At 38.0% G+C, this 26,959-nt stretch overlaps 1 protein-coding gene across 2 annotated transcripts; it reads right to left on the reverse strand.

Annotated features, from left to right (window-relative positions):
- Positions 1–1,295: 1,295 nt before the first annotated feature.
- pcdh10b (protocadherin 10b) lies at positions 1,296–23,228 on the reverse strand. Of its 2 annotated transcripts, none has more exons than XM_009291096.5 (5): positions 20,253–23,228; positions 19,470–19,528; positions 18,164–18,270; positions 8,013–8,170; positions 1,296–2,504 (listed from the first exon to the last, which is right to left on the reverse strand). In XM_009291096.5, exons 1-5 carry the CDS (start codon positions 22,797–22,799, stop codon positions 2,451–2,453), a joined length of 2,925 nt encoding a protein of 974 aa, XP_009289371.1. In that variant the 5' UTR covers positions 22,800–23,228; the 3' UTR covers positions 1,296–2,450.
- Between the last annotated feature and the right edge of the window lie 3,731 nt (positions 23,229–26,959).

A 26,959-nucleotide genomic window follows, 5' to 3' on the forward strand; every position in this document is an offset into this window, starting at 1 on the left:
AATCAGCTATACTAATAGAGAAGACTCCAGATCTGTCTTTAAATTACTGTGACAGTTAGGTTTAGTGTTGGGTTAGGGGTAGACAAATAAAACACAATCAATGGGAAATTTAATAAATAATATAAATAATTCTTGTGGTTAATCAGCTATACTAATAGAGAAGACTCCAGATCTGTCTTTAAATTACTGTGACAGTTGGGTTTAGGGTTGGGTAGACGTTAATAAAATACAATTAATGGAAAATTTAATAAATAATATAAATAATTCTCGTGGTTAATCAGCTAAACTAATAGAGAAGACTCCAGATCCAGATCTGTTTTTACATTACTGTGACGGTTGGGTTTAGTGTTGGGTTAGGGATAGACATAAATAAAATTCGATCAATGGCAAAATTTAATAAATAATACAAATAATTCTCGTGGTTAATCAGCTATACTAATAGAGAAGACTCCAGATCTGTTTTTAAATAACTCTGATGGCTGGGTTTAAGGTTGGGGTAGGGGTGGACGACTAGACGTTAATAAAATATAATTAATGGGAAACTTAATAAATAACTCTTAACTTCCGGCCACAGCCGTATGTGATCTATAGCTGATTATTCATGTGGATGGATGATAACAGCCTTCTGAGCCTACTAGTAGGTGCAGAAGGCCCCTACTGGCCTATATCTATCAGCTTATAACCACTGATACCATTTTCCTTTCTTTGCAGATGAGAAGTGAATAAAATGACCACATTTCCAATTGTTTTTCTACAAAATAGTTTTTGAATAGATTTGTCAGTGTTAATACAACCTAAAGATCACAAATAAATTGCAATAATAATAGCTACAAAACCAACTAATGTTATATTACGTATTATGTTGCTGTAACACTAGAGTTTGAGCTTGCAAAATTCTGTTGTACGGTGCTGCGTAACACTCGAGTGATATGTCGAGTGACACTCATTCAGTGATATGTGGTAACATGAATCAGCTGCTGCGAAGAGGGGCGGTATTAAATAAGATGATTAAACATTTAAAAAAGCGAGCGATTGGTCCATATTTAAAATTTTTGTACAGAGAGGTCATGTTTTGATCTTTGATTGGTCTCACTCAGTCACATAATGCAATTTCACAGGGCAAAGTTTGAAGTTTGCTACGCAGTGAACTGCGAAACTTATCAAACAAGCTTGCATTTTCGCGTGCATATAAATGGAAGTCTATAGGGCGAAAAGTCTAGTGTGACCACAGCTTTATACTGGAATTAAATTGTTTTGATTTATAGGGCTACAAATAAAACACAGAAGTCTAAAGAGTAATTATACATTTTTCAGTTTATTTGTCACCTCCTGGTATTAAGGTGTGTGAGCGTTTGCGTAAGTGTGTGAATATCAGTATCAGCATGTGTGTGTGTGCACCTTTTTGTATTTGGCCTCAAATTTCCAAGTGGATCTATTTGGCTACAGTAATACACAACTGTCATGTATTCAAATCTAAAATATTACGCCCCTCTTTATTTATAGACATGAATCTCAATATGCAAAAGTGAAAAAAACGGATGAAAAGTTTGGAGATAAGGCTTTCTGTCACGTTAAGAACCCCCTGTAAAGTGGATTAGCGATGCTTACAGCTCCCTTTACACACTACACTCGAGAGAAAAACGGCGCAAAATGAAGACCGCACTTTCAGAAAAAAGTATATATAGATTGAATTATAGATATAGATTTATATTTATTTTGAAGTTTAAAAGAGTACAGTTAAGACTTCTCACACGTGATATAACCTACGTATTGTCTGAGAGAGTAAGATTTAGGCCACTGCTGTCCCGCTCACAACGTTGAACACTTAACCCTGACGGAAAAAAATCCTTCCATGGAATCCGTAGCATTTTTTTTTTCTTCTTTTGACAAAGAGTTGGAATAGATTTAGGGAAAAACACCTGATCACACACACACAGCCGCACACAGAATATAAAAACAGTCATGTCTAAAAGAACAATATTGCATTTGTAATGCACAAATGAATTTCCTGTACAATTGGCTTTTTAGTGGAGTGTGTGTGTGTGTCTGTGTGTGTACATAAACAACTAAAGGGCTCAGTGAATATATCTCCATTTTGTAGGTGGTTCTCATCATCGTTCACATTGTCTTTAGTCTTTTTTCACGATGTACAGTAGTGCTGTAAACAGGCACACGCAGAAGCCAAGAGGAATAATCGCCCTCTCGTTTCTCTCCATGTCTTCTTATCCTCCGTGTGTTTCTAGATTTGTCCTCCGTCTCAGTCCTGCTGAGAAGCGCGTTATGTCCAGCTTTGCATCTAGCTCTGCGAGTCCGCCTCTTTCATCAAGTTTGTTGAGGTCCCGAAGGCTCCTGAAGCCTGCGGCGACGCACGATCATCTGACGCCTCTGGAAATAGAGTCTGAAAACTTGATGCTCTTTGCTTTTCCATCAGTTTTACTGATTGTGCAAAATCACGCCGTCTCTGGTATGTCCACTCGGAAGGAGCTAGCATATCCTTTTCCGCGCTAAAAAGGGAAAAAGAAACAAGAAAGGTTCATGAGCAATTGCATGCAAATGTCAACCTTGCCCTTTCTAAGTTCTTTGTGTAGGCTTGTATTTGTCAGTTGTGTAAAATATTCAAAAATGTCTGATTATATTTGATTTATAGCTGCACAGTATATCGTTTCAGCATCGATATCGCAATGTGTGCACCCACATAGTCACATCGCAGAATATGCAATGTTGAGGTTCTAGTTGATTATAGTCAATGCAGAGTTTAAACACAATGGTGTAAAAGTTTGTCATCTGCATTTGTTTTTAAAGAAATTAAAATGACTATTTTTATTACACCCTTTACTCGTTTCAAACGTTTCAGATTCTTTTTTAAAGTTGAACAAAAAGAAGATAATTAAATTACCCATATACTATTGAAACAAGTGAAGGGTGAGTAAATAGTGAGTAAATTTTCTTTTTGAGTGAACTGTCCCTTTAAGGTCCGTGACTGTGTGAACGTTTAAATATTTCAGAGTTTAAAGCATCCTACCACAAAACATTTTTTCTTTCACTTTAATAAAGATTACCTATTATTTTATTTATCTATGCTTCTATTTTATTCATTCATTCATTTTCTTTTCTGCTTAGTCCCTTTATTAATCTGGGGTCGCCACAGCAGAATGAACCGCCAACTTATCCAGCATATGTTTTATGCAGCGATGCCCTTTCAGCTGCAACCCATCTCTTGGAAGCATCCGTATGTAACGGAGGCCAGCTAGTGTGTGCTGTGCAGGTAAACCTCACTCTTCTGACCTCTTAAGGTGCTCTAGCGACAGATGCTAGTGGCCATGGTCTTTAGCCTCCTTGGTAGAGCAACCGACTCCCATGCGGAAGGTCGCCGGTTTGATTCCAGCTCAGAGCGGGATGGGCGGTGTAGGACAGGTGGGGTTACACGTACACACTCATACACTACGGACAATTTAGCTTACTCAATTCACCGGTACCGCATGTTTGGACTGTGGAATGCGGGGAGAAAGTGCAAACTCCACACAGAAACCTTCTTGCTGTGAGGCGACAGCACTACCTACTGCGCCACCGTGTCGCCTGCTTCTATTTTAATTGTTATCTATTTTTTTGAAATTCACTCCCCTACAAAATCACTCCCCTACAAAATCTAAAAGGAAGAATTCTATCTAAATACAGCTGTCTAAGTCATCTGGTGAAACTGTATTCACATCGCACTTTATATCGTAGAAATAAAAAATATCGCAATGTCAGATTTTCTCAATATCGTGCAGCCCTAATCTGATCTTGCCACACCCATAACGAGGCTTTTTCTCCATAAATCAAATAATAAATATTTAAATAAATAAACCAACTCTTATTCTTTTGATTATCCTTATTAATTGTTTCTTTTGTGTTGTGCAGTTTAATTCACAGAATTTCCACAAAGTGTGTTGTATACTGCAAACTCACAGACTTTTTTGGTCACATCCATAACGCTTGTTTATTTCCCTCATTTAATATATTAAAAAAGTTTACAAATGCTTTTAATCAGGTCTTAATTGTCCTATGTCCTTGTATAGTAGGCCAATCAGTACAACTCGTAATCCATCTAAAAAAAAAATAAAAATCCTCCTCAAAAAACATTTATAAACGTTGCATTTAACAACTCTATTTACCAATATGGTTTAATTATCTTTCTAACAAAAATATTAAAAGTTCAAAAGTATTTAAAATATGTATTTATTTGTTGTATATTTGTTTATATTTGTATTTATTATGTATTTATAGACCATATATGTTGAGGACATTGACCTGGACAGACTGTTTTGCATATATTTAGAATATTCAGGTTTTAAAAATGTCTTTTTTAAATATAAAAACTTTTGACACATTATTTAAAATATATGACTAATACAGCTAAATTAGAATTTTAATGGGGCGAGTAAATATTTTTCTACTGGCCATTAGAAACAACCTTTACTGTTTAGCCCTGTACATGTCTGTAATTTAATTCACAGTGCTTTTAACAAGGTCTTAAAATGTTTAAAGCTGACTTAATAAATCCTGCAGAAACCCAGATAAACAGATGTTTCAATATGATGTTAACATATACTTTCTTTGTGAATTCATATTTGAGTTTTTACTGCAAATGTCACATCCATAACACTGGAATTGCGCTTATTAAAAGAGTGCTATTTTTTTAGCCAGAGAAATACATAACGTATTGGGTCCATAAGGAAGCCTTGAGCTTTGATGTGCAACCATAGGCCCACAATCATAAACTATTTCCTCAAAGTTAAACGCACCACCCACACAGCCTCGAAGCGCTCTTTTCTGAGACGTGTGTCTGAAGGTTTCAACACAACGAGAGCAGTCAATAATATCTCAATCAATCCTGCTACCACCTTCATCCTCTCTAAAACAACAAACAATGGTTGGCAGGCTAAACCTTATAAACTCTGGCCTTTCGAGAGCGTCTGTTTCAAGCTTCCGAGCTGATGTTTGGCATGACTAGTCAAACGTTGCCTCAATAAGTGTACAAAACAATAGGGAGTTTCTGCCTTGCTTTTATCTCTGTGTTTTACAAGTTCATTTTCGGCATTGTCAATCTCTGGTGGATCTTTGCCTATGGTCAGATTTCAGAGAGCTTTGAATGTTTGATCTAACTTTGAATTGTATTACAACACCACAACTAAGGCTTTTGAACACTATTTCACAGTGCATGTTTCAAAACATAATAAGATAATTCATTTATCAGGCTTGTGAGGCATACTGAATTGAATTGCGAATGCTTTTGTTTACCACAGGTTTGCATGTGAATGCAATGAAGCAGAGTAAAATTGAATTGGAGGTCAGTTAATCCAAAATTTGGTCAAAACAAACTTTAAATGTTGGTGTAATTTTGGGATGGATGGATATTGTTATACACTTGAGATAATGTTTTTCTTAAATAGAGTTTTTGCCTTGTCTCTAATCTAAAAATTGATAAATCAAGATGCACTTTCTAGACAAGAAACAAGTCAAAATTAAGTGAGTTTTTCCTTAAGGTAGGGTAAATTATCTCCCAAAGGTGTAAATGAAACAAGTTTTTTTTTTTATCCCACACTCAGAAATAAAGGTATGCGAGCTGTCACTGGGGTGGTACCTTTTCAAAAGGTACATATTTGAACTTATAGAGTCCATACTGGTAGCTCAAAAGTATATATTAGCAAAAATGTTTTAAGTGGAACACTTTTGTACTTTTAAAGTACTACTAGGTACCCTTGAGGTATTAATATGGACTTTTTGGGCACTAATTTGTACCCTTTAAAAAGGTACCACCCCAGTGACAGCTGGCTTACCTTTGTTTCTGAAAGTGCACTTGCAGATAGTTACACTTGATTAAAGAAAAACTCAATTAATTTTAACTTATGATTTTGTTTCCAATACTCAATGGGCTTTATTTTAATGATCTAGGCACAAAGTCTAAAGCGCAGGGTGCAAAAGCATTAAGGGTGTGTCCGAATCCACTTTTGCTATTTTAAGGACAGAAAAATACACTCTGCGCCTCAGCGCATGGTCTAACAGGATTGAGCTTATTCTCTTAGTGAGTTATGGGTGTGTTTTGAGAATAAACTAATCAGAGTCTTATCTCCCATTCCCTTTAAGAGTCAGTTGCATCACACCACGGCGCATTTGCTATTTACATGGCGGACTTTGTAAGTATAAAAACTGAACGCTTCACTGGCAGTTAATCAGAGCATCTGCAGTGCGAGCCTCCTCCATTTGGCCTTATGTAGGCCTTTGGATAAGGAAACTGTTGTACGCACTGAAAACTTCCATCAGCCTACATATTTAGTTTCATTTGCTAAATGCAAAAAGATTTGTTTCAAAATGATTTCTAAATTCAGTTTATAATTTCCAGCAAACAAATAAATGAACAACAATAACGAAGTGCGATCAAATATATCCAAACACTCATGCTATGCCCCATATCGTCCAAAACCTGACAGGTGGACAAATCTAAGCTTGTCTTTGATAAAACAAATATAAATATGCACATAATAAATACTACTACTACAAATAATAACATTATACAAAAGCAAGTTATCGTAAATAAACAGAAAAAAGTCCCCGAGATGAAGAAGGCATGAAGGCAGTGGTTTTTATATTTATGTAGAAAATAATATTTTTTGTAATATTTGAATCCCTAAATTATTTTTCATTTGTAAAGATACCTGCGTATTGCTGTACATCCTGCGTTTTTTACGCAATGTGTAAGCGAGGCACACAACTAGCGCACTCTACGCTTTCCTTTAGACTTGCTTTCAGCTGGTCTGTTGCGCAGCCTATTTTAGTTCCTCAAAATAGCAACGTGCCAACAATGCACCTTAACACGCCCCTTTTCTAGATCGGAACACACATCAGTCCACAAAGTGGCACAATTGGATTTGCTATTTAAACAACGTGGTGGAAAACGGGAAAATTAGGGATGCTCTGGTCTGAAAATAGCAACACGTCGGGGCAAATGCATCTTGCGCCTTATAGTGCCGGGTGTATGATTGGGCCCATTATATCTTACATGTCTACAAAATGCCTCTTTATTAAAGAATTGTTAGGTATTTAGACTAAAAACAAGAAAAAAAAAACTCTAAATAAGAACAGCATTTATTACAACGTAGACAGACAGACAAACTAATTGATTTTTTTGTTTCATTGATTTTTCCAGAATGTATTACTGGCATTGATTTTACTTGAATTACCGTCCAATAAATTCCTCTTCCTAACATTCAAATTCAACCTCCAATTCAATTTAAATTTACACCCATGATTAAAAAGCATGTCAGTTCTTCAACAGCATTTTTTCTCTCACAACCCTGATAGCGTTATTTGAAGATAAATGAAGAAAATGGATGAAGAAATGCAAATAATAAACCCTTAAAAATAAAGGATCTTTCTTCTTCACTTCTTACTTTTCAGTTCTTTGAAGATTAAACCTGTTCTTGGATCCTACATTAAAAGGTCCCTAAAATCAGCATAATGATTGGTCCGTTTAAAACCAGCAGTCCTCCAGAGACCTTTAAAGCACCAGTAGGCGCTTTCTGAAGAATCAAGGAATAAAAAAAGAAACCCTTTGGGGGGCTAAAAAGACTTTTTGTTTTTTTGGATCCTTTATTTTTAAGCGTGTACGTCAGGCAGCAGCAGATGAAGAATGAACAGATGCAGATGGGTGAAGGAGAGCGCAAGTGTGAGGGCTTTAGAGGAGAATTCAGCAGCACTTCACGCTATAGAGGCCTTTAATTTGGAAAGTTTTTTTGGGGTCAGATCAAGAGAGAGGATAGCGCTCTCTCTTCGAGATACTCACACAGACAGGCGGCTTTGTAAGGCATGCGAGAGTTACACAGAAGTGCATCGAACTCTTTCCTCTCTAGCGTGGAAGCATTGAGGTTGTGTTGATGGTGTTGATGTTGGTGCATCTGGTTGGGGTGGTGTGGCGTCTCTTTGCCAAAGGTTGAGAATGACTGATCCCCCGCCAACATCTCGCCCTCAAATACCTCAGAATCGGGCACAGAGTCCATGCCCGGCACGTGCAGGTTGCTGCGGTAATCGGCGCCCTGTCGTGCCTCGGTGGGCACAAAACTTGGCATCCAGCAGCGATCTGAGTGGCCGAGGGCTTTGCACTCCTCTGTGCAGTTGGAGAACAGGTCTGCTCCTATGAGAGAGAACACAGAGACGGGTTAGCTTGTGTTTAATTGTCCATGTGGGTGGATGAGAATGAGAACACGCTCCCAATTGCACTGGAAGCTTGTAAGAGCTTTAAAAACAAGACGAACGAACATAAATAAATACACTAAACCAAAGCATCAAGCAGTGTAGGGTGTAACGAGTTACAAAGTAACTAGTTACTCTAATTAGATTACTTTTTCACTGAAAAAGTAAAGTGAGGGATTACTGTTCATTTTCAGGTCATTTAATCACAGTTACCTATAATGTACATGTTTAAATACTGTACATAAAATCAATCTAACTGTGTTCAAAGTTTTAAAAAAAGACAAACGAACATAAATAAATACACTAAACCAAAGCATTAACCAGTGTAGGGTGTAATGAGTTACAATGTAACAAGTTATTCTAATAAGATTACTTTTTCACTGAAAAAGTAATGTAAGGGATTATTTTTCATTTTCAGGTCACTTAATCAAAGTTACCTAAAATGTACATGTTTAAATACTGTACATAAAATCAATCTAACTGTGTTCAAAGCTTTAAAACAAGACAAACGAGCATGAATAAAAACACTAAACCAAAGCATCAAGCAGTGTTGGGTTAAACTAGTGACAAAGTAACTATTTACTGTAATTAGATTTCTTTTTATTCACAGAAAAAGTAAAGTAAGGGATTACTTTTCATTTACTGTACAGTTACTTTTAACGTACTTGTTAAAAACAATCCAATTGCACTGGAAGCTTGTAAGAGCTTTAAAAACAAGCCAAACGAACATACATAAATACACTAAACCAAAGCATTAAGCAGGGTTGGGTGTAATTAGTTACAAAGTAACTAGTTACTCTAATTAGATTACTTTTTTTCACAGAAAACATAAAGTAAGGGATTATTTTTCATTTTCATGTCATTTATTTGGTTACTTATACTGTACATAAAATCAACCCAATTGCACTGAAAGCTTTATAACAAGACAAACAAACTTAAACAAACACACTAAACCAAAGCATTAAGCATTGTTGGGTGTAATTAGTTACAAAGTAAGTAGTTACTGTAATTAGATTACTTTTCCGCAGGAAAAATAAAGGGATTACTTTTCATTTACTGTACAGTTATTTGTAATGCACTTGTTTAAATTCTGTACATAAAAACCAATCCACTGAAAGCTTTAAAACAAAACAAACAAACAAACATACAAAAATACACTGAACCAAGACAACAAGCAGTGCTGGGTTTAATTAGCTACAAAGTAACTAGTTACTGTAATTAGATTACTTTTCTGCAGAAAAAAGTGAAGTAAGGGTTTACTTTTCATTTGCAGTTACTGATAATGTACTTGTGTAAATACTGTACATAAAATTAACAGTTCACCAACCCTCATATAGAATATATCCCTAACTGTCGCTGAAGGAAGAAAGATGGGGAAATTATGCCACTGGCCCACAGTTGGTGCAGGGCAGAGTGCCTGTAAAAGTAGGCCAGTTGCGATGGTCCCATTGTGTTTTGCATATTGCATATACAGTTCTGGATCAATCAATTAGGAGAAGCCGAGTAATTAATTGTTAAACAATGAAATGAGTCAGACATTGATGTCAATATATGGTTTGTATGAAAAATTGTATCATTGCTTTGAAATATTTTGTGTTTTTCTTATTATTCTTAAAGTGTTACATTTTTTAATAAAGCTAAAATGCCCTGTTTGGCTCTGATTTAAGTCAAATTTCTTTCATCTATGCGGCATTGAGATTTATATAGTGCATTTATGCATTGAATTAACAACTTATTGAGTCACTAAGTTACTTTTTTAGACAGTAATTAAAAATGTAAATTTAAATGCAATTTTAATGATGTAATTAGTAATTATATACTTTTCCCAAGTAAATTGCCCAAGACTGCCAGATAAAAGCCAGAGCAGACACATTCTGCATTGATTCAACCAATCAGATCGAGTTTTCCAGCATCTTTTCTAGTCTTAATCGAGCATTGTAAATATGTAAATCCAGATGCATGTCATTCACTTTGAAAACATTAAAAGCCGTGTGCATGAAATGTCTTTGGCACTTGACATGCTAATCAAAGATTGTTTTGTGTTCTTCTTTTCTTGCGACTTTTAAATTACAAATTACTCTGATCAAAGCACGTGCGGAGAGAGCATGCTCGCAGCCAGTGGCTGGAGTCAATGCAGTAATCTCCTCTTGAGGTCTCTCTTTCGCTTTTTCTCTCTTTCTGTTTGACATCAAAGGTAAACTCTCAGAGACTCCAAGCTTGCAGATAAACCCCATCCTCTGTTCTCTTTCCTTCTCTTCCGCCCAGCTACAAGATGAAGGGATATATTATAAAGGCCATAACCCCCTTTACTGCTTTGTCTTTTTTCCCGATGGCTCAATTAAAGGACCAAAAAGAATAAGAGGGACAAAATAACATATTACATCACACGCTTGAAAAAACTCCAATGGATTGGGATACATATCTAGTGAAAATATGCAAAATTGTCTAATATTATTTATTCTAAATATCTATGGTTAACGAAAAAATTATTTTCAAGCATCAAAGTATAATGCATGTCATTTATTTTTTTATTTTACTGTACTTAAGTCTATTTCATTTAATTTTTTCAGCAATATAACATAAAAAGAGAAAAATACACCCACTAAAATGTTCAAAGGTTATTCATATATTGTATATATTTAATCAGATATATAAGAATCACAGTTCATCACCATAATATCAATTAACTATCATTTTAAATCCGTATACTTCACCTCTAACCTTCAAATCACTAGGTAGTCACAATGTTTTTACATATTTAAAAAGATGACAGCATGTTTTAAGCTTGCTTAATCATATATATATATATATATATATATATATATATATATATATATATATATATATATATATATATATATATATATATATATATATAAACAGATCAAAATTAACATCTTGTTTAATTTATGCATCAATACTATCTGTCACACTGAATAATTTTGGAACATTATTTCATCCATATTTTGGCGTTTTATTTCACAGTAGCTAATTGAAACATTAAACTTGCATTTATTATGCATTCTATTTATATGAAACCAAAGTCAAACACACATTAAATGTAATATTGCTGTATTTATTACATATAACTTGCATCTCTGCTCTTCTAAGTGTTCGCTGTGGGTGGAATCAACCTGTCAGTCTCATGAGATCAACCAATAGCAAACCACCACCATCCAATCAATTCCCAATGATCCCAAAATCAATCCCCTCCTACATAAAAAGCCATTTCACAACAGGGAAGAACGGACTATCATATCCCTTTCAATCAATGCTTTGAAATATAATATTTTGCAGCATTTTCAAGAGCTTACCATTTCAACATTCGGCAATGCACATCTCTCCCAAAAGTACAGCACGAATCCCTTTGAAAATACATTTTAATTAGCGTCACGTAATTCAAGCCGCCTGCTGCTAATATGTGATGACAAACAACCTCACAAACCACAAAGCCGCGAAGCTAGCACTACAACAACGTTACAGCTAAAGCCAGCATGAGGGAAAAGATCCTGTTAGTTTGTGCGTGACAGTTGCACGACGCCTTTTACCCCCTCAGGTGTAAGCCGTGCCGTTTTGACTGCGTGCATCTGAGAAGAAGCGAGAGGTGAGCGTTTTTTAAATCCCGTCTAAAAAGCCCATGTCTAAAACAGTCAGTAATTACAGCTGGAGGATTAATGAAGTGCCATTTTCAAAGCAGTGCTAAGCAGAGATGCTGAAGGTATGGAGCCGAGTCAGTGGTGTGGGGGGAAAATGTTCTGCAGCTAATCCTCAGACTAGCCCTTCAGACAGAAGACAGGTCAGCATACACAGACTTTGGGTTTCTGCTTTAAAAGAGGATTAGAGCTCTTTGGGGCTACATGCAAACAACCTACTTAGGCCTGGGGTGGATAAGACCCTCCTAATTACAGACCCCAGTATAGGCAACAACAAGCAATAAAAATATAAATTAAAGGAATAGTTCACCTAAAAATAAAAACTCTGCCATGATTCAAGCCTTTTTTAAATTATTGATGAGCATAAATATATATTTGTGTTAGTCAATGATTAAAAATGCTCAAAAGCACACACATAACTTTAAATGGGTGCTCAGCCAAACATTAAAAAGTGCAAAAATATCTATTCAAAAAGGCGGCAACACTAAAGCTCCAAAAATGCCAATTTTTTGGGCTGATACAAGGTGTGTAACGGTTTGAGCACAACAGACAATATGTTGACTATATGTTGTAGTGCCCGTGGGGTTTATATTATGTCTGTAAGACAATTAGGCCTTTAAAAATTTTACCGATTTTACCGAAGTCCGATTGCACAGAATTATTTAATTATGAGTAGGCCACACGGAATCTTCGCACACAGAAATCCGCAGATTTTCAGCCCATCGTTGAGTGAATTGCTGTTACAGCGTGAAGCCTTTTGGATTTTTACTCTAGATATATTATCTCCAACAGGTTTAAATGAGAAGATTGATATTGGTCCTTTTTAAAAAAAATGTTTAACAAGATGTTTGGATAAAGGTTTTTGCCTATATTTTGTTGTATTTCTTTGTTATATTTTATTGTTTTTTTTAATTATTTTGCGATGTATTATTAGGATTTGTTTTTGTATTTTAGTTTTGAATATGTAATTGTATAATTTATAAATGTGTATTTTTCTATTTTTGTGGTGAGACAATGTATGAGATCATGTGATCTGAAAGTGTATAAAAAAAGAGCAACATACTGTAATGAACACTGTCTGATGAGGAGCCTGTCTGCTCTACTGTACGTTACACACCTTGTATCAGCCTTTTTAATTTATTAAACTGGCTTTTTTGGATTTTTGATGTTGCCACCTTTTTGAACACATATGCTAGTCAATGATTAAAAATGTTTTAATCACAATAAATCACATGATTTTCTGCGACTAATCTTGATTGATCACATTCGTATATGCAAAATTCATCAATGGTTAGTACCTTTATAGTCCTTTACTTGTTAACACTTATATATAATATATATTTTTAAAACTTATCTTAAACATTAATGTAATCAAATTAAATCCAAAACTAAAGCTATTTGTCACCGCAAGGGCTTTTAGTCATAATTAAGCAATGATTACAGCAGTAGTCCTCAGTTCCTGTCCTTGCACCACACTTTTCTCAGATAACCAACACGGTAGATGAGAGCATTATGCATGAACTGTGTTCAGAATTACAAGTTCCCTACAGTGTTCACTACTCCCTATATTACCCTGAGCAGTGAGAACGGGAAATCTTTACTTCACTTCAGAGTGTTTATTAAAATAATAATCAATAATAATATGTCATTCACAAATTTGTGCAATGACACTGCATGCAGCATATCCATTAAAATTCATAATAATTATTGTTTTTAAAGCAGCTTTACAATAATTGCATTACAATCAAAGTCCGTAAAGTTAAGGTTATCAGTTACCATAACTTTATTAGTTACTAATAGCTTTAACTAACTAATTTTAACAGTTGAAGTTGTTATATATCAACATAGATAACCTGCAGTCATTTGGTCACGATCACCTGCAATCCAGGCTTGCAGATTGCTTGTTAACATGCACCATCACCCGTTCTACAATTCTGTCACTTTATGAAATACAAATCCCATCATGCAACTCGCACAAACGTTCCGGTTCTCCGGTCGATACACACACACATAGCTGGAAGCTAATCAAGCACTCATTACACAGACTATTTATACACCACTCTTGCACACACACTTTGCTGAGTCTTGTTCGCCTGTAACTTTATGAAGCGTCATCTTGTCTTGTTTAGCCATATTTGATCCTTTGCCTTGTTTTATTGTTTCCATTGATTTTGCTGCCTATATGGACCATTTGCCTGTTTTTGACTATAATTCTGGATTCCCTTATGCTACTGTTTGCTATCTATTTGACCGTTGCCTGCCTGACTACTCTTATTAATAAACTGCGTGTGGAACCTCAACTCTGTTTTCCAGCGATTCAGTGTTACATAGTGTATATGGGTGATATCTATGTGAAGATGTGTATTAAGTAAATGTGTTGTCCTCAAAGTTCTCAATGATTGATGGGTTCACACCTAAAACAAAATTAAGTATTCATGTGAGTAGTGAGTATAGTCAATGCAACACATGAATATACAATACAATACAGCTTCAATGTTAAGAATTCACCTCAATCATGTCTTCTGCATAAGTTCAAGTAATTCAAGCAAAAAATTAGCTTGAAGTGAAAAACATCCTGTGAGTAAACTAGAGCAAGTGATCATATGCTCTGCGTTTGGTGTGAATGTAGCATTATAAATGTTCAAAACAGATTAGGAACAAATGTATGGAGATTAGATGATGAGTGATTTTTCATTTTTTTGAATAACTGTTTATCTCTGACAATTTTCATCGATCATGTTTTATATTCCGAGGACTGTGAACTAAGGTTTTTTTGTGTATGTATCTGCCATACAAAGCAGGTGAGAGAAAGAGCGAGTTTGATATTTAGAGAGTGTGAGATAAGACACTTCCTTATTGTGTAATCGCAGGGAGACATCTTGATATTTCCTGACATTTTCTGAAATTAATTGCTCTCTGTACTCATCCAGTGTCAGTTTTTTTTTCCTCAGTAAAAAAAAAAAACTGGAAAAGTAATTATATTGTTGACTTGTGGTTCAATATAGCAAGAGAATGTAATGCTGCGTCTTTTGTGGTAGAAGAACTGTGTGCTAGTTTTATACCTGGTATTAATTTCAGGTTTTGGTCATCTAAATGGGTCGATGACATTTTAGTATTTTTCTATTAAACTACATTACGAGTGAAGTTATTGCCTACTCATGGGTCAGTTATTCAAAATGAGTTTTAAAGTTAATTAGTTAAAGCAGGTGCTCAATCACATCTGGCTAAAATTTAACAAAAACATATTTAATACATTTTTTTACAGCATGTATTATGAAACTTCACCTATCATTTGCAAATTTGGGGTCAATATAATTTTTTTCTAAAGAAATTACCATGATTACAGAGGCTATTTGGCAAAAAAAACACAGTTAAAATTTAAACAAGTGTTACTATATATATATATATATATATATATATATATATATATATATATATATATATATATATATATATATTTCATCATTAACACTAAAGTCGTTTTATTGTGCTGATTTGGTGCTTCATAATCCTTTTTTTTTTTTAGAATCAGTGTTCAAAAAAGCCATTACTATATATTTTTAAATACTTTAAAGTGTATCTGTATGTGAGACCACTTAAACTAATTTTCTCTGGATTTATTAGGTGTGGGATTGAGTAAAATATATATTATTGCTTTATTCAATTATGGTCTGATAACATTCATTCATTTTCTGCGGCTTAGTCCCTTATTTATCAGGGGTCACCACAGCAGAATGAACCGCCAACTATTCCAGTATATGTTTTACGCAGCTGATGCCCTTCCAGCAGCAACCCATCACTGGGAAACACCCATTCACTCTCACATTCACACACACACACAATCATACACTACGTCCAATTTTGTATACCCAATTCACCTATAGCACATGTCTTTGAACTGTGATGGAAACCAGAGTACCCAGAGGAACACTAGGAGAACATGCAAACTCCACACAGAAATGCCAACTGGCCCAGCCAGGACTCAAATCAGCGACTTTCTTGCTGTGAGGCGACAATGCTAACTACTGAGTCCCTGTGCCACCAGTCATTTGGAGGCCACTTGGAGTATTGTCATTTGGAGATTTTTTTATGTGAAATAATATGCTTAATAATAAATGTTTTGATTTCCCAGAGATGTATTGCGGCTGGAAGGGCATCCGCTGCGTAAAAACTTGCTGGATAAGTTGGCGGTTCATTCCGCTGTGGCGACCCCGGATTAATAAAGGGAAAAAGCCGACAAGAAAATAAATGAATGAATGAATAAATGTTTTGATTTGTTTTATATAAAATAAATTAATTAATTGAATGAATTAATAACTTAATTAATTTAACAAATACATAATTTTAGGTTAGTAAGAAATATCATCAGTAGTTTACCGAATAATCCCACACATAACAGTATATCGTAAAACCAGTGAAATTTCCAATATTCCAAGTGGCCTTTTAATTTTTCCCACATATTTACACAAAGACCTTTGTCACACAACTCATTTTAGATGCATGCAGTAATCGGGAATAAAAGCCAATAACCAGATCACCCTGAGGAAGATGTTAAAACAAAGTCTCTATGCTCAAAAAGGCCATGAAAACAGCAAGCCTTTCATCAAAAAGTAAAGCACTCAAACAGCGCATTTTGCACATGTTGAAGTTGTTTGAAACCCGGCGTTGCTTTTTCCCAGCACTTTACACTGTGCATGACAAAGTCAGAGAAAGAGAGACGGATAAAAAGAATTCTAGATTAAAGAAGATGTAGCAATGGACTGTAAACCAAGCCGTCCATGGAAACATCTCCTTCTCTCTATATGTGCTCTGCTGCTTTCAGAGCAGAAGCATTAGGTCTGATAATAACCTTCATTTGCTAATTGGTATGCATCAGGCTGAAAATAAATTACTGATCAGTGAGCTGTTTCTGAATTCCGAACATGACCTGCAACCCAAATGAGATTCGGTTGCAACGTGGCAGATCCTCGGGATAAAAGAAATGAAAGTGGAATGAAATGATTCAGGTGTGTCATTGCATCAGAGAAGCTCTCAAGTGCTCCGCTATGTATTACAGATGCATTTTATGCATTAGAGAGAAATTAAGCGATGCTTATCTGGGGCTGTTTTTAATCTAGTAGAGATGGCTAGATGGGGACACATCCACGGCGCGACACATTAAGCATTCGGATGACTCAAATTTCCTCTTTCGGAAAGCCCATAAAACAGCAGCTGGTTAAAAAACAAAATGTCTGAAATACATTTGAAAGGATGAAGGCAGTTTCCACCGAATTCTCATTAAAATGAACAATGCGCGCTCCTGAACGCTCTCCAAGTCTGCATACCAGGCGGCGCTTTCAATTATCTTAATTAAAAAAGATAGTATGCAGCAAAAACAATTCATTTTAGTAGGGACAACATTCCCTTTTTCTTCACTTTATAGAGTTGTATCTTTAAAGACAAGTGTTCTTTGATGGCCTATGACAACTAAGGCAGATGGGCTAGCTGACCTTGTACAGAAAACAAAGTCTTGATTTTAATCTAACGTTTAACTGAGCACAAAAACAGGCTAAATGAGAGCTGAAGCCGTCCAGCCACAGCATATGGTGCTCTGGAATAACAGCAGAGGACATATGCTCAACCAAAAGAGAAATTAATGATAATAAGATGCAACTTTTTTGGTTGTATTCATTTGTGTCCAACTATGTCATAATTACATTATACAGTCAACTTCACGTGCATTTCAAGCGTGGTGTCATTTAGCAGCATCGTTTGCATTGTCGCACTTCCAAAGCTCCACATGTGGTCTTCTGAAGGTGTGGAGGAGTTTGTCCTGCCCCAGTGGAATGTGGGCTGAGGGATTAGGGTGGAGAAGAGAAATGTGGGGGGGGGGTCGCAACGGTCAATGAATCGCTTGTTTGTTTGCTGCCGCTCAACCTATTTGGTCCCGTTCCCACAGAGCCGATGACAGACTGATCTAAATTCCATCATGTCTTTCGGAGACGAGGGTGAAAGGGAGATAGTACCACTAAACCAAATCCTTATTATCAGGAGGCATTCATAAACAATTGGATTATAAGCGTGCGCACGCATACATACCCAGAGGCTTAAATATTTCTGCTGGGAATCTAAAGCCATAACGTGCCTTGATCAGGAGCTCTGATTTCGTGTGGATGAAAAAACAGCCAAACTACTTCGAATTCATTCAACGTGTCGTTCTGGGCAATTTAATCAACAAGCTCAAAAGCTCTGCTGTTAGTCAATAACAAAACGAGAGAGGAATTGAGTTTTGTGTAACATACCAGAGGAATGTCCGCGATGCATGGCGTCATGGTCGCTGTCTCCCTGTTCACTGTCTCCATGACCGCTGTCTTTTGAGCTAACGATATCTGCCTCCTGAAATGCAGAGCTGAAGGAGAAGAGAGGGTTTGAGTTTACTGCTACACCATACCACTCTTACATAACCACTTCTTTATTGAAATGTCTCAACGACAGTGTAGAGTATAAATATGCATATTTAGTACATGTGTGTATGTATATATATATATATATATATATATATATATATATATATATATATATATATATATATATATATATATATATATATATGTTTGGGGTCAGTAGGATTTTTAAATGTTTTAACATTAGCTTCTCCTGCTCACCAAGGCTGCATTTATTTAATAAAAAATACAGTAAAAATTGTAAAATTACAAAGTGTTATTGCACTGTAAAATAACTGTTCAAAAGTAGTTTATCAATTAATTTAATAATTTATTCTGTAATAATTTATTTCAAAGGCACATGATCCTTCTGAAATCACTCTAATATTAATTATTGTTATTATTATTATTATTATTATTAACATTTCTATTATTATTTATGGTAATAGTATAAAATAAATAATGACTGGACTAATAATTACATTTGCAGCTACATACAATAAGTAATAAATTAATATTTAATACATTTTTTGCATTTAATAAATGACGCCTTGATAAACATTAAAAACCTACCCCAAACTTTTGATCGGTAACACACACACACACACACACACACACACACACACACACACACACACACACACACACACACACAAAAGTGTATAGATAAAGTGTGTGGCTCATATTGAATCCTGTAGCACAAAACCAGTCTTATGTTGTTGCATGGGTATACTTTTGGTAATAGCCAAAGGTATCTGTTTTCTTTTATGCCAACAACTGTTAGAATATTATGTAAAGATCATGTTATATGGAGGTTCTTATACATTTTCTAATACAAGCATGTCAAAATTCAATTGTTGAATAGCAATGTGAATGGTTAAGAGCTTAATTTATGACTTTTTGAATATGATTGTCTCAATATAGATTTTTTTAAACCCTCAGATTCCAGGAGTTTAACTAGTTGCATCTTGGCCAAGTATTGTCTTATGTATACAAAGTATACCTAATGTACTAAAGCTCATTTATTCAGGTGATTTATAAATCTCAATTTCAAAATTCAGTTTCAAAATTGACTGGTTTTGTGGTCCATTGTATGTTCAGATGAGGATTTATGAAAGGAATTCCAGAATTTTTAAGTTTAGAGTCAATTACATTAAGTGCTTACCTGTTAACACGCCTTGGTCGGTCTACTAAATAACTGAGTTCTGCTCTCTGGTGTTTTGTCTGCAAGAGAGGTGAAGATTTAAAATAGGCCCAACAATTATTAATACCAAAATCATACTACTAAAAAAATAGATACTAAGGTCAAAAATAAATAAGAAACACAGGTCAGAATTCACTCACTGAGGGCAGTGCAGGGACTTTATGGATGGGCAAAATCTTTAGGCTCTGCTGCTATTCAGCAGAATTCAACTATAGACGGATCTTTGTTCTTGTGGGGCTCTGCAACTCCGTGACTGGCATATCTAATGGCCTATAACCCCGAGAGCTTTTCACAAACATGCAAATCTATCAGTTCAGTGACTCACTATGTTTACACTCCAGCATGGGTAATTCCACACTATAGGCCCATTAGAAAATAATGAAGATGAATAGCAATCATAGATAATAATTAGAAAGTAAGCGAAACAGATCGATGTTGTTCAAGTGGAAGCAACTAGTTATACACTTGCAAACAGAAATCACTACCATGAAGGTTTTGTTGTAAATCACTGAATGTATATTTTATTTAAAGCATTTCTAATTACCGTGAGTATTTGCACCACATAATGCAATGGCGGATTAATTATAATATGAAAAGAAACCTGAGAAATGCGTTCTGAGTGCGATTACCAACAACATCAAAAAAATCAAATAAACAAAAAACACACACACACGAACTCCATGATCTCTTTAAACCAATTGTCTGGCAGGTCATTTTACACTTTGAGTAAGTTTTATATCATACCTCACTGGAGAGCAGGCTGCCGTTGGATATGATGTCCGGCTGCTGTTGGTCCGTGTAGCCGGTCACTATTGCTCCGCACGGGTTGTGATCAGTGTCATTGCTGCGCGACGGGCTGCAGGCCTTCAGGAACATGAGGTCCGTTTTCGCCGATTCTGGAGTTAGACAGACCTGATAACAGTAGTTTTGACTTTGATGGAGCGAGCCGAAGCTCCCTGACTCCTCCACGGGCACCTGCGCGGCGCTCGCCACGCTCACGTTGGCCGTGTTGGTGCTCTGAACCAGCATTATGTCAGATTTGCTCAGCTTCTTCTTTTTCCGTGCGGCCCGTGCCTGGCGACCACAGCAACCGCCTGACCCACACGATCCGCAGCCCACCAGGCAGCAGCAGTCGCTCGCCAGGCAGGTGCTGTAGATGTTGAGCTTTTTGTCCTTCTGACAGCGCACGGCCAGCACGATCATAGCCAGGAGGAAGATGAAGGAAACAGAGCCGAGCGCGATGATGAGGATGAGCGTCAGATCCAGAGATGCGTCTTTGGCCTTGGCCGTGCCGCGCTCTCCACTGTGGCCCTCTACGAGACTGTCCACGAGTGTCACCTGCACCACCGCGCTGCACGACATTGGAGGCTGCCCGTGATCCCTCACTTCAATCAGCAGCTCGTACAGCTGCTGCGGGTCACGTTTGACTGACACCCGGCGGGCTGTGCGCAACTCCCCTGTGCGCCAGTCCATTCTGAACATCCCATTCTCGTTGCCTCTCTGTATGCTGTATGACAAGCGCGCGTTCTCTCCATCATCCGCATCCATGGCGACAATGCGGGTAACCAAGTAGCCTGGTTCAGCAGAGCGCGGCAAAGGCTCCCGCGCAGTGCCATTTTTTCCAACAGGCGCAATCACAGACGGCGCGTTATCGTTCTGATCCACTATAATGACGTTTACCGTGGCGTTGGACCACAGTTCGGGGCTGCCCGAGTCTCTAGCTTGAACCATGAAACTGAAATCTTTAAGTTGCTCGTAATCAAACGACCTGAGGGCGTACAGATACCCATTTTCTGAGTTGATGGACACATACGTGACCACAGACATACCCTGTATTTCACACTCCACTATGGAGTAAGTTATATAAGCATTCTGTCCGACATCAGGATCGACAGCACTGACAGCGTAGATATAAGCACCGGGGACGTTGTTTTCAGTCACGTACACATCATAAACAGGCTGCGTAAACGTGGGCGCGTTGTCGTTCTCGTCAGACACGTGCACTTTGATTGATTTGCTGGTCGCCAGAGATGGAATCCCTTTATCTCTCGCGACCACGGTGACAGTGTACGCCTCCACTGTCTCTCGGTTGAGAGGACCGTCGGTCACAATGGTGTAATAGTTTCTGAAAGAGGTTTTGAGCTTGAAAGGAACATCTCCGAGAATCTCCACATGCGTCTGGCCGTTGTCTTCGGAGTCTTTGTCGGTGACGCTGAGTAGCGCGATGACGGTGCCCGTGGCCGCGTTCTCGCTCACCGATTCGGTGACGGTGCTGAAGATGATCTCCGGCGCGTTGTCGTTCACGTCCGTTACTTTGACCAAAACTTTACAGTGCGCGGGTACGGCGTTAGGTCCCATGTCTTTCGCTTGCACGTAAATTTGATAGAGGCCGCTCTCCTCAAAGTCCACCTCACCTCTGACCTCTATACGGCCCGTTCGGGCGTCGATATCGAACAGTTCCTTGACCCTGCTCGAGATGTGGTTGCTAAACGAGTAAATGACCTCTCCGTTTGGGCCCTCGTCTGAGTCGGTCGCGTTCAGCTGGATGACGAGCGTGCCCACGGGCGCGTTCTCTGCCAGGTTGACCGAGTACACCGGCTGATCAAACACGGGGACGTTGTCGTTGGAGTCGAGCACCCTGACCACAAGCAGCGCTGTACCTGTCCGGGGAGGCTGGCCACCGTCCACGGCCGTGAGCACGTAACGGTGCATCGCCTGTTGTTCCCGGTCAAGTGGCTTTTCCAAAACCAGCTCTGCGAATTTGTTGCCGTCAGTCTGTGTTTGCACGTCTAGGTAGAAATAGTTGTTGGTGGTGATGTCGTAAGTGCGCAATGCGTTACTACCGACATCCGGATCGAACGCGCTCTCCAAAGGGAAACGCGTACCCGGGGTCGCGCTCTCGGATATTTCCACGGTGAAGTCCGTCTCTGGAAAGCTCGGCGGGTTGTCGTTGATGTCCACCACCTCGATCTCCACGCGAAACAGCTCGAGCGGGTTCTCCAGGAACACCTCCAGGTGAAGCAAACAGCTGGCGCTCTGCTTGCAGATGCGCTCCCGGTCGATTTTCTCGTTCACGAAAAGCACTCCGTTCTCCAAGTTTACTTCCAGGTACGGCGTCCGCGAGCTGGGCACCACCTGAAAGCGGCGGGATGAAAGTTTTGTAAGGTCCAGTCCCAAATCCTCTGCGATATTCCCCACGAAAGTGCCATGCTCCGCTTCCTCGGGCACAGAGTAACGTATCTGCGAAACTACCCCATCCGCGAGACACAGCAGGAGCAAAAACACAAACATCTCCACTCCGGAAAGGACACTTGGAATATTTTATCTCCGCGGAGAACGCAGCAAAACCATCACCCTCTTCTCCAAGGTAAGGCGCAGACGTGCGTAAGGCTTTGGTTGTAGGGCAATATTTTTCCTTAAACGGGGCTGTCAGCCAAAAACCATGCTGTCTGCGTGCTGCTTTACACAGGACCGATTTCCCAAGGCGATTCCCTCCACGAACAAGCTTTAGACTCGCAGCGAATTTCTGGCACAAGTGAACATTACAGCATTAAACTGACACTGCTAGAAATAGATATCAGTTGGCGTGTGATAAAGCTCAAGACCGTAATCCACAGAGTTAATGCAACAAATGCATTTTATATTAGAGCTACAGTCTCTGATATCTGAAAGGTCCCAGTATATCTGGTGCGCTCCTGCGGGGTCCGCTGGCACAGTACTGAAGCATCAGCGCTTAGCTGTTCGGTTTTCCCGCAGCACCCTCCCCTCGCCAACCAATGGGAGCACTCGGCACCAGCACAGCTACGGATTAATTGGCTGAGCGCTACTTCAGTCAAGCGTCTCGGTCGCTGACAGACACGCCCCTGGTCAGAGCTGCGGGATTTCTGGTCATAAGGATTGAATGGCTGATGAGTTCGTATGAGTCAGAGAGAAGAGAGAGTGATCAACTTGTGTGGAGAAAAATAAATAAATCTTTTCTCATTCAAGTAGGAGTATGCGTGACGCTTTGGTGAATTGATGTGTAAATGATGCATTTAATTTATTTGGATGTACAAAATTCCACACATTATTATTTGAAAACGTGTTAGCATGACGTTGTAGATCTTGCGTGAAACTACAACACTTCATTGTTGAATCGAAGTGATGTGAGAATAATATTTGATTTGATTTTAATTGTAAAAAATGTAAACAATAAATAATTAAAATACAATATTTTATAATAACAAACAAAGAATTTATTTCTCCACTAACACTATATTCAAATCAATATTTCTGTATTACTTATAGAGCATAAGACTGCACTCTCAAACCAAGCAGACTCTTCAACCCTCTCTTCATCTTTCAACGTGTTGTCTTTGGATCTTTCTCAGGTTTGCTTCCCAAGCGCGAGCCACATGCGCCTCCTAGCTGCCAAAACGAATCTGTCAGTCACGCGCATGGAATTCCTCATAGCAAGTGCACATAAACAAGAAATCCGTGGAAATGTCTAGGACTTGTGTATCAGCGACGTAATTAAATAAGATGCAGTTGTGCTCGCCGGATTATGCAATTAACCCGCGTAGACTCGGTGTCCATTCTAATGGACATCACATTCCTTTTGTTTGCTTTTTTATCGTTTGGTGCCAGGCATATTCAAAGGATTATCCTGAATGCTTTTAAATCAGCCTGAGAGTGTTATATGATTGCATTCCGACCATAAATAATATAATGTCTATTGTAATGTATGGGAAAAAAGAGCTATATTTAATCAGAATATCGTTATCCCCAGGCAATATCTGAAAGCTATTAGATGGATGTTTTGTATTCAAAACCCATTGCCTGTCACAACAACAAAAAGCGCCTGGCATTCAGCTGTCAGTTTGAAAACATGTAAATTGTGGGTGGTGACATATCAAATCCATATAATTATATAGAAATGGAACATTGCGAATAGCTATTAAACACGGACATATACTTATTATGTAACTAATTATCATTTATGGCAGCGTTTAGAAAAGAAAAATAAAGCACGGATGTGTTTTGAATAAGCTAAAAACGTGGTCATTTAAAAAAAAATGCCCTTGTGCATTGTATCCATGCGTTTACCCCTCTGCTGATGAATACGATACTCTATCAAACTGTTGGCTTATACCTGCTCTCCAGCTCCCAGCAACCAAAATGTCACGCTTTTCAGCTGAGCGGAATAATGTTGGATCTACTGTGGCAAGCAGAAGGAACAGTCGGAGCGCCCCCTTGCGCATGCCAACAGCACTGCACCCGCATGCCACATATAAGACCGATGGCTGTTTAGTGTCCCCTCAAGAAAGGCACATTTGAAGGAGTGTCTGAAACGGTGCCGTGCCAGAAAGAATCTTAACACCAGTGAAGTGTAAACACGGATCGCTTCCAAAAAGAGATTTTCTAAATCAAGTTCTGGCGAGCCACTGGCGCACTCACTCGACTTTATGCTTTAATTCCCACAAGGGTGCCGGAGGGATTGAATAGATTTGAGTTTTCATGAATATTTCAAGATTTACGGACAAACAGTGATTTGAATATGAGAATCAGATTATCTCCCCTCCTGTATTATAATGTGAGCATACCTCAGCAGCATGAGGAGAGCTGCCATTATGATTGGCACCCAAGCGCGCTTTCTCTCTCTTTCTCTGTTTGTCGCTCCCGCAAAGCTGATTTAGAAAAAAAGGTGACGTTTTGAGATTCAGAATAGGTAATTTATTCCATTACCTGTGTGAAAATGCGCAATTAAAGATTTGTCGAGAAAATATAAACATGTGGCGGCTCGTTCACTGTAGGATCATCTTCAAATTTGCCAAGCTCAAACTTTTTTTTTTTGGCAGTGTAATTCATGCAACTGTGTTAATACTGCTTGTTTACTTACAGTTATCATCTGTTCAGAAAGTTGTTAAGTGTACTAAAGTGCTGCCAGGTATACCCAGCATGCACCGCTACCAAACTGACCTGGGTTTTGTTTTAAATTGTTTGTTTTGGGTGTTTTTGCAAAGGAGTAGTTCACACAAAAATCAAAGCCCACCTTTCAGTTGTTACAGATTTGGATGCTATAAAGAAAGCTTGATTCAGATGGGCTGATGAACATTCTAAAGTGTGCAGTTAAAATACACACAGCTAAAGTAGGCACAAAGAAATCCAAAGACACTGACCAAGCAAATTACTAAAATGATTATAATTAATAGAAACTTATTTATTTATTTATTATTTGTTTATTTATTAATTATTATTATTTTTTATTTTATTTTAAACTAAAGCAGGGGTTCCCAAACTTCTCAACCCATGACACGCAAAATAACAATGCCAGTGACTCCCAACTCCCAACATTCTATAGACCTTTTTCTTGGAATGCAAAATTGCCCATTATTCTTTGCGTTTATGCGCAAGGAGAATGCAAAGAACTTCCGGTCGGCAGCTGATGCGTGTAAACAGTCACATTTGGACAGCTTTGAAACGATAGTTTTAATCTATTTTACCTGCTTTTATCCTCTTTGAACTAATTCTGTTGTCCATCAGCAACATCTCCTGGACTGATAATTTAAAGAAATGCGATCTAATAGGATGGAAAACAGCTGCTGTGAGGCATTTTCCCCTCGTTGTCAGACGGCATCTTCTGCCGTTTAAATGAAGCCTCGTCATCGCTAAAGTCAACATTGTTTCTTTATTTCAAATGTATAACCAGCACAAACAAATGTAATCCACCAAAATGTTTGACACACACAAGTAGCCTGTACTGTGCCACTGACACACTGATTTAATAACTGTGACAAAGTGAAAATATAGGCTAGTGTCATTTCGAAATGCCAGAAAAACACAAACCGTGGTAAAAACAACACACAAAATAAAACGCAAACGGCTCGCGATTAGAAAGAACAGCAAATAAGCCAGCAGAGTATCAATAACAGACTTTTATTGGTCATTTTTGTAAATTGCACGACTTTCATACCTGTTAAGTTTCATGCCAGTACTCTGGTTTGCTCTCTCTCTCTCTCTCTCTCTCTCTGTGTGTGTTTGTGTGTGTGTGTGTGTTAAAGAGCCACTGAGCTAACAGCTGACAAACCGGGAACACACACACACACTGTATTTCTGACGGCAGACACGTGAACTAGGAGAACGTTTTTCTCGTATTTCTGACGCGCTTGAACCACATGTGACAGATTAAAACGGCTTTAACAGACACATTTCTAAGTTGTGTGTCACAAAAACACTCTGTTATCCATTAAAAACGTTATTGAAACCCATTTTCGGAGCGCAGATTACCAGTTGTACACGCTGTAAACGGAAGTTTTTAGCATTCTACCAGAAGACGCTGGTCGCTATGGCGCCCTCCATGCAGCAGCCATGAAAAAGGTCTATAAATATACAAACGTTATACACACAACAATTGGCCTATATAAATTTTATTTTAATTTAATATTAACCCCTCTTATTCAATGTGGGCACAA

The sequence above is a fragment of the Danio rerio genome, chromosome 14 (genome assembly GCF_049306965.1).
Source record: "Danio rerio strain Tuebingen ecotype United States chromosome 14, GRCz12tu, whole genome shotgun sequence".
In the NCBI taxonomy this organism is placed as follows: Eukaryota; Metazoa; Chordata; class Actinopteri; order Cypriniformes; family Danionidae; genus Danio; species Danio rerio.

Coding starts and splice junctions, on each gene's coding strand:
- pcdh10b (XM_009291096.5), bottom strand. CDS start 22,799: ATGTTTGTGTTTTTGCTCCTGCTGTGTCTCGCGGATGGGGTAGTTTCG. Junction 18,271..19,469: donor CGACCAAGGCGTGTTAACAG/GTAAGCACTTAA, acceptor CTTCTCCTTCAG/CTCTGCATTTCAGGAGGCAG. Junction 8,171..18,163: donor GCATCGCGGACATTCCTCTG/GTATGTTACACA, acceptor TCTCTCTCATAG/GAGCAGACCTGTTCTCCAAC.